Source organism: Buteo buteo, chromosome 28, assembly GCF_964188355.1.
Source record: "Buteo buteo chromosome 28, bButBut1.hap1.1, whole genome shotgun sequence".
NCBI classification, from domain to species: domain Eukaryota; kingdom Metazoa; phylum Chordata; class Aves; order Accipitriformes; family Accipitridae; genus Buteo; species Buteo buteo.
Genome location: NC_134198.1, coordinates 745,815 through 758,756, shown reverse-complemented (window position 1 = coordinate 758,756; position 12,942 = coordinate 745,815). Strand labels below are relative to the sequence as shown.

General features: G+C 46.2%; 1 protein-coding gene across 2 annotated transcripts in view; it reads right to left on the bottom strand.

The window, feature by feature from the left end:
- Nucleotides 1–7,126, bottom strand: part of TAFA2 (TAFA chemokine like family member 2) — a 199,571-nt gene extending 192,445 nt beyond the window's left edge. The window contains exon 1 of one of the 2 annotated variants that reach the window (XR_012654633.1): nucleotides 4,263–4,678. Coding sequence is in view for 1 of the 2 variants with exons in the window: in XM_075059120.1 (XP_074915221.1) it covers nucleotides 6,945–6,997 (53 nt within the window). In the remaining variant the exon portion in view is untranslated. Of the gene's footprint in view, nucleotides 1–4,262; nucleotides 4,679–6,944 lie in introns of those variants that run through there. The other variant, XM_075059120.1, reaches the window with a different exon arrangement.
- Between the last annotated feature and the right edge of the window lie 5,816 nt (nucleotides 7,127–12,942).

The following is a 12,942-nucleotide window of genomic DNA, read 5'->3' as shown; positions in this document are numbered from 1 at the left end:
GCTATTAACATAGTACGGATTATGAGGTTTGATTAGCTTTAAACACGGGAAAAAAAACTGTTTCCCACTTTCACACATGCAGTGATATAAGTGATTCTTCCATACCACAAAAGATACATGAGCTACTCCTCTAAGTGCTTAATCACGCAAGGACTAAGGATGAAATCCATACAAAGCATTTTCTAGTGCTACTTGAAGCAATAGCTACAGCTGCAATGCATTCTACAAATCAGTGTCCTGACGTATCAGAACAGAAGAAAAAGCTAAGAAAGCTTTTTTTAGGGACTTCATCCCATTTTATGAAAGTACATAGTGTCCTGCCATAACTAGTACAGTAAAGCACGATGTCTTTATTATTTTCTCTCTTCTATCTCCAAAGCATTTTTCAAAACACGCTGCATGAAAGAAGCTCTATAAAAATGCCTTGAATTGTTTATCTTAAAAATGTGACTGTTTTGCACTAGCAGTATGAAGAAGTACATTAGGTAGCCATTATTATTTTGTCTCCTCTTTTGATAAATAACTGACTATATATGGTAAGCAAGAGTGGCTGGCAAGGATGTATAAAGAATCAAAGCACAAAAATCACTATCTTCCCAAGTTCTACCAAGAGCAAAAGGAGATAGCTTTGCAGCTGTCACCAGGAAAAATGAACGACATTACTGTTGATGTTTCCACGTTCATTCCTACGTCTGATGAGTTTTGTAAGTCCGAACAGAGTTATGAGGCAGAGTGTTTTGAAGTATACGTTAACAGCTTACAAAACCAAATTGCTGGGCCAAACTTCCTGTTGAAATGGCTCCAAGAGTGGGCCTCCGTTTTTAAAAAGTATTATTTCAAATGTGAAGGTGTGCACTTACAATGGATTCTGTGAAGCTCAGTATACACTATGCACGTTTTCTCATCCTAAAAAAAAAAAAAAAAGGCAAGCAAAATCCTTTTAAAGCGCACACTTAAATTCAGTGATCTAAAGATAACGGAGCAAATCTCCAGCTGGTTTAAAATGTCAGAGCTTCAACTACTTCAATGGAGCAATGGATGTCTCCATCAGCTGGGGATGCCCCTCTGAACACATAAAAATGGTTGCGAATGGGGACAGGTCAGTAGTGAGGTCTGCTGGCACGGGACCCTTCTGTTACATTCATCCAAACGCAACTTCTGCCTCAATGCCTTTAAAACTAAGCATTTCAAAAGGTAAATGGAAAATGCATTTTCAAATTAGAAGCTATTGCTACCTGAATTATCTGCAGCTGCAGTAGCAAATCGATGGGACAAAGACAACAAACGTCATTTAAATGAGATGTTTAAATATAGACTGTAAATGAGAGATGGAACATTAATTAATTAGATTTGTAGGGTCTTCCCTTGCTTTAGCCTCTGTATCATCACGCAGTCTTTGTTTACTTTCATTAATTTTCTTTGTTTGATGACGTTTGACTAATAAATACACTGATGAATTGCATCAGTAAATGTCATCCATATATCACAAAACCAGAATGTACTCAGTGTTTCTGGCACACTGATGTTAAAGGATTTTTTTTGTTGTTTGAACTTTCAGTACTTAACAAAGGAAATAATACTGCTTTGCTGGATAAACTTCCTGGGTTTTATTTTAATTTTCAGTGAACAAACAGCTGCAGAATAATGTGACTTAATGAAGCATTTCTAATAAAATCCTGCAGAAGTTAAAACAGGGGCATAGAACTGCTTGCTCACTGATAGTTGTATCATTCAGAATAATTTTGCAAGATGGTGATCACATTGTTGTGTAGATGAGTATTAGGTAATGTGATTTTGTGTCTTCCAAAGTCAGTTATTTCATTCAGTGTGATAACTAGTTAGCACAGTTCTGTTCCTTATTTATCGTAAGTAAAACATGCAACGTAATTAATGCAACACATTTCTAATACACCAGTTGAGCTTTACAGAGGTTGGTAAGTAGCAATACAGCCAGCCATAAATTTAAGTGTGAAGATGCTCAGATCTGAAAAATTCCACGGTATGTTTTGCTTACCAAAAACACATAGCCTGCATTTGTGGAGATGTCCTTTACCAAGTCTGTCATCACCTGTGATGAAATTATGAAACTTCCTGGCTGCTACATGCTTCTCTGCCACCACAATCCAGTGTAAAGTATTATTTGCTTTATGTAAATCGAGATAGGGTTCAGTGAATCATCACTTTGCAACCTGCCAGTAAAGCAATCTCCAATATCCGTCTGTACACACATCTGTTTACTTCCATTCAGAACAAGTTTTTCATGTATTCCCCACCAGAATTATCAAGTGCATTACAAGCATCCAGACGTAAAGCTGAGATCCCTCAGATCCTAAGAAGGGACAGGTAAAAAGGTTACCCTGTATGTCCAGTATGATAAAAGATACTGCCAGATTAGTCGTCATTCTCTGATTAAAACAGCATGACAGGAATAGAGATTTTATCTCAGTCACCCACTACCAGCAGCATATCTAAAATTAATACCACATTTTTGAAAGCCCCCTTATGTTCAAACAACATGTGGAACCAGTGAATAGTAATCCTGATTTGCTATCAACTAGCTGAGCAAAGCTTTCCACTGAAATTATGGCGCTTAGGTAGTTTACACGTCTAAGAACAACAGTATTGTAGGTTTGGAAATTGGGACTTTATGAAACCAAGAAAACACACAGCTTTCAGTATTGTCTCAGCAGTACCAGCTCTCTGAAATAAAATGTTAATAATGAAATTTATATGAATGACTTTACTACTGTTAATTATACACTCACAGAACAATTCAGGCATCAGTATGAAATGACTGCACAATTACTGTGAAAAAGTATAACAAAAGATGTAACCTTTGCCACCCCTGATAAAAATGCCTTAGTACGCTCTTTCCCAACTTCAGCTAAGCTAGTACCATTGAACTACTATTTTTCTAGTGTCTACCCTACGCTACAGAAAAGAATCTTAATTTATCAATTTGACTTCACTTAGATCAGCCCATAAAGAAGCCTTAAAGTGTTAAACATATAGCAGGCTGAATGCTAATGTCTGAAACTAGTTGGTAAGACCGCGAAACCAGATAACAATTATCATTTAGTCAATAGTAATTTAAATGTATCCACTGCTGTGCAAAGACCCTAAGACCCTGAATGCTTTACGGGCCTTTCAGGGATAGGGGTTGAGTATGTTTATTATTTAAATTGACAGTTCTGCAGGAGTCAAAGCACGGTGCTTTAAATACTGAGCCGGTGTCTACTGGGGGGTGGGTGGTAGAAGTGAGGTACTTAGTGCTCTAAGAAAAATACTGATGGTCTCCAAGCAAAAGCTGGAAAGAGACAACTGTAACTACACATATAATTTAAAAAGCTTTAAGCAATGACTTTAACCGCCGGTAAGAAGGAAACACACAGAAGAGCCACGCATGGCAACTCCTAACAGGGCAGCGCAAGCCACTGCTCCTTATTCTTTGCACCGATAACCTGGCGTTGGAGCCCACAGCTCCACAGAAACAAAGCATTTTAAAACTTTCTCTTGCAAAGCTCTAAATGGGGTGGAATACGGGGAGAGCCCTCTCACTGTGGCAGACAGAACCTGCAACATATTTAGTAGGCAAATGGAAACGCAAAGCCAGCAGCGTGGATGGCCAAGGTACGTTCCATACTACACGCACCGCAACTTGGGGAGCGTTACGCGCAGCAGGCAGGGAAGCCACGAACCGTCCCTCCACGGCTCTTTCTGCCTCAAGGGTTCGGGAGGGGACCCCTCGCTCCTTCAGCCGCTCTCCCACAAACCCTCCGAAGGGCTCCGGGGCAGAGTAAAACCCCGCCGTGACCGGGGGTGCTGCCCGTCGGCGGCCACCCTTCCCACCCCGCTACTTGGGCTGGAAACCGAGGGGGCTCCCCTGGACCCCCACGGCTCTGCTGAAACGCTGAAGCGTTCCTTCCAATAAACTCAAAGAAAATTAAAAGGAACAAAAAAAAAAACAAAAACAAAAATCACCCAACGGAAAAAAAAGCGCCTTGCGGATCCCCCGGCGCCCGGCAGCAGCCGCGGCAGGCCGGCCAGGGCAGCTGCCCCCCCCACCCGCCTTCCTCCAACTTTTGGGCAGCCGGCGGCAGCAGCCGGGGCCCCGCACACCCTCCGCCCGCCGCCGCGGGGTCTCCGCCAGCCGCGGAGCGCATCTCCCACCCGTGTCCGTGTGCGTGTGTGTCCCCCCCCGCCGGCGCCCAGCCAGACACACAGACACAGACGGACGCCCCCGGAGCGCTGCGCTCACCTACCTGCAGCCCCGCTTCTCGCTGGAAACCCCGAAGGATCGGCCGCCTCCCGTCGCGGGGGAGCTCCGGCCTCACCGCCCGGGCATCGCCGGCACACGCCCCGCCAGCGCCCGGGGGCATGGAGCGGCGCCGCGCTCGGCTCGGCCCGGCCCGGCCCGGCTCGGCTCGGGTCTGCCCCCGCCTCCCTGGGAAAACACCTCGGAGGGGCCAGAGGAAGGGCGAGGGAGGGAAGACTTGAAGTGTTTCTGGTGCGCGATTTCAGAGTCTCGGGAAAAGCAACGGGAAAAACGAAGAATTCAGAGAGGACGAAGCGCGGGTCGGCTGTCGGAAGAGCGGCGGGCGAGGCAGTCCCGCAGCCCGGCGAGGCAGTCCCGCAGCCCGGCGAGGCAGTCCCGCAGCCCGGCGCGGCTCCGGCCCCTCCGCCAGCCGCCCGCGGTCCCGATCCAGCCCCGCCGGCGGCGGCAGGCGGCAGCGACAGCCGGCGCGTCCTGCAGCGGTCCCTCCGTTAGCGCCTCTCTGATTGGTCCGCCGCCCGCGCGCCGCGCGGCTTCCCCCCTCCCGCCGCCGCCTTCTCCCTCCCGGGAAAAGTAATTGGAGAGCGCGGGGTTCACCGCCGCCGGCGGCCGCCCCGCGCCCAGCCCGCGCGCTCCGCACCGCTGCGCACCGCTGCGCACCGCTGCGCACCGCCCCGCGGAGGGGCGCGGGGCCGCCGCCGGGGAACCGCAGGGGCAGCTCCAAGCGCGCCCCGCGCGGGGGCAAAGGGACGCCCCTTCTCCTCCCCGCGGGTCACCCGGCTCCTTCGCCGCTCGCCTCCCCTTCCCCGGCCCCTTTACGAGGCAGCACGTCCCGTCCCGTCCCGTCCGTCCGTCCGTCCCCCCTGCCCGCCGCCGCCTCCCCCGCACACCGCCCCCGCGGCTCGGCGCGGCTCTCCCCTCCGCTCCCAAGCGGCGAGGCGCGAAGTTTCCGCACAGGCGCACGTGGCCGAGGAGGAGGAGGAGGAGGAGGAGGGAGGAGATCCCCGTGGAGTCCCGGCGGCCCCTCCGCGGGGGTGTAAGGCACCGCCGCCGCTCCCCCGGGACTCCCCCTTCCCCTCCGGCGGGAGGCCGGGCTGGGCCGGTCCCCCGTGGGGAGCGGGGGCAGGGGCAGGGGTGGGAGGGAGGAGGCGGCGGCGGCGGCGGCAGCCAAAAGCTGGGCTGTGTCTCCCTCCAGAGGGAGAAGGGAGCCGCGCACGGCAGCTCCGGCGGCGGGAAAGCCGCGGCCGAGCCACCCCCACCCCCCCCGCGCAACTTCTTCCGCGGGTGGGGGGCCGCGCCCGGGGGGCGGCCGTGGAGGGGGGAGAGGCCGGAGGGGTCTTCTGCCTCCGCTCGAACCGGGGCGGTGGGCGCCGGAGGGCGAGGAGGAGTGCCGAGCCCGGCTCGGGCCTTCGTTTCGGCGCGGGTGGTGCCGCTCGGGCGGAGGGGGGGCAGGGGAGGGAGGCGGGGGGGACCCTCCTCCCCCGGTACAGCGGCAAACCCGCCGCTTTCCCCTCGTCCGCTCCCGGGTTAAGCGGGGACGAACGCAGGCAGCGTTAAGAAGTAGGGATACGCTTCATCAGCTGCTGTCTGGGTTTAAGTTGTACCAGCTAGCGTGATAGCGAGTTGTCCGAAAAGAAGCTTCTGCGGAGTCCGTGCCGTAACCGTCATCGCACCTGAGCTGATGTTGACAGCAACTCTGTGAGGAACAGAAGAGGGAAGCAAACACTTCCCCAGTTGTTATTGTTCGTGCTACAGGTTTTCCATGTAAGGAAGGATCTGTAGAATGTTTTAATAATTTTTTTTCAAAGCAAATACAGACCTAAAGGTCCATGCGGTCAAAAAAAAAGAAAAGGCAAAATGGAGAAGAAAGGGCTTAATGTTGACTACCCCGCACACAGTGATGCAGCTGCAGGATGAAATACAAAGAGGCTGGTATGGAAAGGGCAAGTTAAAAGTAGGCTGGTACATGGTTGTCACAACCGCTGTTGCAGCAAACACTGCAGTACACATACGTGCCTGGATGCGGACTGCAGCCAAATTCAAAGGCTGCTGGTTGTAAAGACAGATGTGGTCTTATCTCATTCATTCGAAACTGATACAATAACATCACGATTTCCCTAGCCGGTATCTGTGTTTCTACATTGGCAGACAGCTAAAAATAATGCCGAGGGAACTGAAACAACCAAGACCGTGCTGCTATCAGCGGCGTGATTGCAGTACACTGAGGTAGACCCAAACTAATGTGGGTCCACAGCGGTTGGATGCTCCTGCCCCACCAACGCAAAAGGACCAGGGATCCTGAACACGTACTGGAATGGGTAACCTTTCCTGTTGCGTAGGTCAGTGTAGCACTACAAGTATTTGCTACTGGATTAAAAGCAGTCAAAGCACACCAAAAATGCACCAACTACAGCAGCTGTGGCACTTTAGACATAGCTAACGCCTTGTAATTATAGGAGCACATATACCTATGTTAACTGCATGTATCATTACACTCAAGTTGACTGTGTATCTCACAACCAGAGGGTACTTGGTAGTTTCATATTGGTGTCCTGCTGTTACAGAAATCAGGCAAACACATCTGAAGACACAGAACTATTACAACCCAGTTAAAGCAATACAAACCAGTCACATGCAAACAAGAGAAGAAAAAGCAGTAGACAAAGCTGACCTGTTTTGAAACCCAGGAATTTTGTCCGTGCAAATCTTGGACAATGTGATCATTATTTATGGCGTGGTGCTGCTGCACATGAGCAGTTGTTCCAGCTCACTTTGCACAACATCTGAAAATCTGAACAAATCTGCAGTACTCACACACAGGTTGTATGACACCACGCAGAAAGACACGCTTTCGGGAAGCTTCTCTACGTGCTTTCACAGTGTGGGCAACGCTCCTGGGAAGAACTGAAATGAGCCGTTGCACCTATACAGTGCAGCTGGTTTTACAGATGCTTACTTAGTAATCCTGACTCCTCTCCAAAGGTGCATTTGTACATGCTGCACATGCACGATATGATAAATTTACCATTTTCTGGAAATACCAGGTTGGCAGTCTTTGTCCTACACAGCCTGTATTTATGTCTTCCTGACTGGAAAATCCCCAGCTGAATCCTGTGGCCTTAGAACACAATACAGTTACGAAACACAATTATTATATGAATGTTCTCTCTTTCTTCCTTTAGCTTGTTTCATTTTTGTGTTAGTGTCACTATTTCTTACTTCTCAGCAATTTGTAGGGCTCTTCCACACGCTAAAAGAAAACCATAAAGCATGAAAATGGGCATTGGCGCTCGCAACAGGTATCGTGTTTGGAAGAACTTCAGCATTTGCATTTCAAGGTGAACAGCAGAGCATAAAAATCAGGAAAATAAAATCTTGTTTCTGAATAGTTGCATATATGTGGATCTGGTATGTATCCTTTTCAAACACTGATTTTACTCAGAGGCATGCATGTTCTGAGCTGCTAACTAGAGAAAATATATATTTTGATAGCCACCTGTAGATTTGTCTCTAAGAACTCAAGTTCACTAATGTCCACCAACAATTTTGCTCCTTTATCTTTCCCAAGAGACCCCTCCCCTCCCAGCACCCACCACACCACTAACTAACTAACTGAACGTGCCAGTTGCAGCACTGTTCTTCGGTTTAGCGGTTGGGTTCTTGGTTGCTCATAAAGATCAGATTTTCACTCGGGTCTTCCATCTCTCTTAATATTGAACTTCAGGTACTAAAATAAGCAGGGACACAGACCGCAGGTCTCATGAGGAATACCTCAATGGCAGGAGACCTGTAGTGGCTTGGAGCCTGATGTGCAGCAGCATCCTCCAACATTCCTCTGTTGCCAACCCCTAAAGCTGGGGAAGAGGAAGCATGGATTCCAAAAGCCAGCTGCTGTAAATTATTTGTGGTTATCACCCTGACGCTCTGTGAGCTACAACAGTCCAACAGTGCCTACAAGTCCCTTTTACGATGTGTATACAGGTACACAGTTACACACTCATGTTTTTATCACAGGTGGGAATCTGGTCCACCAAATTTAACCTTCCTTAAAAGTTCTGGTACATTCCAAATATTTATGTACAAAAATAAAGGAAATTGACTCCTGACAAGCTGATGGCAAATGAAAAGGCAATGGAGCAAAGTTATTCTGGGGTTCTTTAATAAGTCTCCCACAGGCATTTATTAAAATCATGCTGGTTATTGGATTTGGAAGGAAATGGGGTTTTTAACTAGCATACTGGAATCATCACCAATCTTTCAAAGCTTCCACATAAAATGGAAAAACTGGCTGCAAAAAGTAACAGGAGTAACCATTCTTTCTTTTCTACAACACGTGATACAGGTAAACACTATGATGATTCTTTATGCCATTTAAAACCATTCTCCCAGAATATGAAATGACATGGATTGCTTATGTATGCTAACATAAATGCTGCTCATAGAGTAATGAAATCTTCCAGGATGAAAAAACCCAGATGCATGTACATATTCAATGTCATTTTTGGAGCAAGACTTTGTTGTTTTCATTTAAGAGGAGAGAAAGCTGGGAATTGGAGAAAAAAATGGGTTGAAAGGGATCTCTGGAGGTCTGATTGGGCTGAGGATCCAAACCTCAGTCCTGGGTGGGCTGGCTTTGAAGTTAGGTCAGGTTGCCAGGGCTGTGTCCTGTGGTTTCAGGTATCTCCAGGGACAAAGATTCTACCTGCCAGCCTTTCTCTCCCTTTTGCAGCATTTGACCACCCTCATTGCGAAGGATTTTCTTCCGTACAACCAAACAAATTTCTCAGAATTTCTCTTTCTGCCTCTTGTGTCCATTGCCTCTCTGCCCTTTGCTGTGCGCTTCCAAGAAGCCTCTGGCTCCATCTCCCCTGTGACCACCCATAAGTAGTTGAATGCAGCAGTTACATCTTCCCCTCCCTTTTTCAAGGGGGCTGAACAAACATTTCAGTTTTCTCCTTCACCACTGCTAGGACGCACTGCTGACTCACGTTCAACGTGTCCACCAGCCTCTATAGGCATTTTTCTGCCAAGACGTTTTCTAGGTAGTCGGTGCCAAACTTGTACTGTTGCATGGGGTTATTCTGTCCCAGGTGCCGGACTTGCTTTTGTCTGTGTTGAACTTGATGAAATTCCTGTCTGCTCACTTCTCCAGCCTGCGTTGATCATTCTGGGCGGCAGCCTTGCCCTCCAGTGTATTGACCGCTGCCCGCATTTTGGTGTCACCGCCGGGGAGTGTTTGCCACCGTCATCCAGATCGTCGGTGAAGACTGTGAGCAGTATGGGCTCCAGTACTGAACACTGAGGAATGCCGCTGCTCTTTAAGCTTTGCGTTTTGAGCAATTTGCACCCATTTTTATAAACTACCCATCTGCCCAGTTTGACTACAAGGATGTTACGGCAGACCACGTCAAAAGCCTAACTAGAGTCAAGATAAACCAACTGCTGCTCTCCCCTTCCCCACACAGCCAGTCATTTCATTGTAGAAGGCAATCAGGCTGGTCAGCCAGAATTTGACTTTAGTAAATCCATATTGACTATTCCAAATCACCTTCTTGTCTTTCATGTATGTGGAAATGACTTCCAGGAGAATTTTCTCCATAATCTTCCCGCAGACTGACCTGTAGTTCCTCACATCCTCCTTCTCGCCTTCTTGAAAATGGGCATATTTACCATTTTCCAATTATTTGGGACCTTCTCCTGTCACCACGAACATCTGCAGATGATGGAGAGCGGTGCCACAGTGACATCCTCGGGGGACTTGGGTGCACCTGGTCCCACAGACTCCTATATACGTCCACTTTGCTTAAGTGGTCCCTATTGATCTTCCCCTATCAGGGGTGGTACTTTGCTCCCCCAAACTCACCAACGAAGCAGAGTTAAAGGAAGATGAAGAAACCCTGGGATGAATGCTGTTTGTCTGACCTACCCCACAGAATATCATACAAACAGATCTTTCTTCTTATGCTGTTTCATCAAAAAGAGAAGAATCCCCCAGGCTGTGAGAACTGTAGCTATTTTGAAATATAAAGATGCTTCTTTCTAATATTTCGTAAAGCACCTAAGCTCCCTAAAGGGGAAAGATTTAAAAACCTGCACTCCTCATTTCTCATTTGCTACCTCTTGACAAGACACTACTGAGCTTTTCAGATCTTTTATATATCATCATAAGGCACCTTACTTTCTCTGTGCGCTAGAGACCCTGTGCTGCCAGGCATAGCTTCTGAGTCTTGCTCTGGGTGAAGCACATACCAAAAAGTTAGGTGTTGCAATATTTCGTGCCGTGGCTCCTAAATTTCTTTTTGAATCTAGGCTGTAATCCATGTGAAAAGCAGAAAAAAAAACACCAGAAGAATTCGTGGCCTCCCCACCTTTTGGAAATAGTCTTAAATTTTCTTTTTAACAAGTAACTTGCTTGGTTATATTATATATGTAATAAGCAACAGGTCTGTGCTTTATTACAGCAAAAGGAAGAGTCCGTGGGCCAAATATCTGGGGGTGACTACAGGGCTCTATTGCACAACAAAGGTGTCAATTACAAGAATATTAAGTGTAGTGCTGGTTTCTTATTGGAGGTACAGTAAGTATTATTCATGAGCTTGGGAAAAGGCCGAAATCATACCCACAAAAAAAATTAGCCATTTTTGCTTTTTTTTAAAAAAAACCCAACCAACTATGCCTCCACCTACATCTGTTAGACTGAGACCAGGAAATAGAAATAATCACTAAATCAGGCATCCAGAGAAAGAAATCAGAGGGGGGGGGGGGGAATCAAACAGGAGGAAAGGTGTTCACACACATCTGGCCTGAATTTGGGTTACTATACTATAGAACTCATTCATGCATGCGTTTGTCTTAATCTGATACAATATGGTAGTTCCTATTTTCCTGTGTATCAAACAGCATCAGCTCTTGCAGTCATGCTACAAAGAACTCCAAAATGAATATATGTTTTATCCTTGTTTAAATGTATGTTAATTTTGTTTCAGTTTTACGTTAAAGGTTGCATTATAGACAAAATGGGGGAAAAAGCAGACGTCCTTAGCTAATAAGATTTTCGTCTAATTTTAAAATAAATATATTTATTTCCAAAACTATTTCTTGAATAATTTTCAGGAATTAATGATGTTTATATGATTAAATTATATTAATGAAAAGTAGAACTTGCGAAAACAGGAGGTTAGGCAGACCAAAAGTAGTGAAGGTAAGTAAGGATCAAGCTGATTTCACAAAACAAATCCCACTTACTTTTTTCTGAAACCTCTTTACCAAGGGCAACATGTGTTGGCAGACTTGAGAACTCATCTACAAGAAGGATTAGACTTCACTGTAGAGATTCATGGTGCCATTTATTATCTCATGATACAGCATTTTCTAATCTGTGTAGTGTCATTTTAAAAACAGGCATCACAAATTCTGGTAAAAAAGGTGTCAAAGCTTATTAGCCCGGTAACTCGGTTCCCTCATGGTGGGAGATAAATTAGGGGGTTGTCAGATGTGTTGTTTGCTGAAAAAAGAAAAGTCACTGTGCACTTACCTGGGTTATTTTTTCTAGAGAAATAATACCACGCCCATTTTATACTTACAACACACTCTTTCAAATAATATCACCCAAATTTCAGTAAGTTTAGTGAAAGGTACAGTGTATTAAACAGGAATAAGTTGTTCTGTCCCTCAGTATTTCTTTCGGATTTTGAGTCTTTCTCCCTCTGAATTTTAACTACCTATGTTTTAATAAGGAAAGGAAAAAATAAAAGAGAACTGTACTCAAGAATGTACTAGGCTTGTGTTTGTGCATTAAAAAACATTAAAAGATGCCCTAAAGGATGTTACAGACTTTGCATTTTATGGTGTTTTAATAGTAATGCAAAAAGGTGTATTTTGATATCATCTTTCAGCATATTGAGTACAGGCAAAAATAGAGCTTTCCAAGAGTCAAGAGCAGAAGAAATACTGTTATTTAGAATATTATCTACCGTATTTATTCCAAAACAGCCTGAAACGGGGTGGGGACAGGAAGGAGGGAAGCCAAAACAAGAATAGAATATGATCGTTTTTAAATGTTCTGAATTGCAGATTTCAAGATATTTTCAAAAACAAGACCAAAAGAAAACTTTTTTTTTTTTTTTTGAGAAAAGAGAACCAAAGAGCATTTCAGCTTGGCTGAGGACAAGCAGCTATTAACTCAGCATGAAAAAATGTCTCTGATTAACGCAGAATCAAAAAAATCCACTCCATTTATGTAAAAAGTCACATTTTCTATTTCGAGTAGCTATACCTTTCAATGAGATTACAAATGCGGAGCTAATGGATTACATAGTTAATAGTCTGAATATAAGAAATTTCTCTTTGTGTAAACATGAAAGAAAACTACATGTACCTAGAGAGGATTACTGCCACTGAGACCTCGGGATCTGCAGGGCTGGGAAGTCAGACGGACGGGACTCTGCCTTCCTTCTCAAGCTCTTCCTCCTCCATCAGACGCATGGTAGGAAACGCCGAAGGATGGGTGCCTTCGAGTTTCTCTCCTTTTGTGGCTTTTGTTGTCCGAGCCCTTTGAAGGGAGTAGTCAGCAGCCCCTTGGGTTCACCTCGGCTTATTCAGCGCTTGCGTTGCCTGACGGCAGAGCGCTGCGACGCCCCAGTCCCGCGCGGGAGAGTTCACGAGTGCCG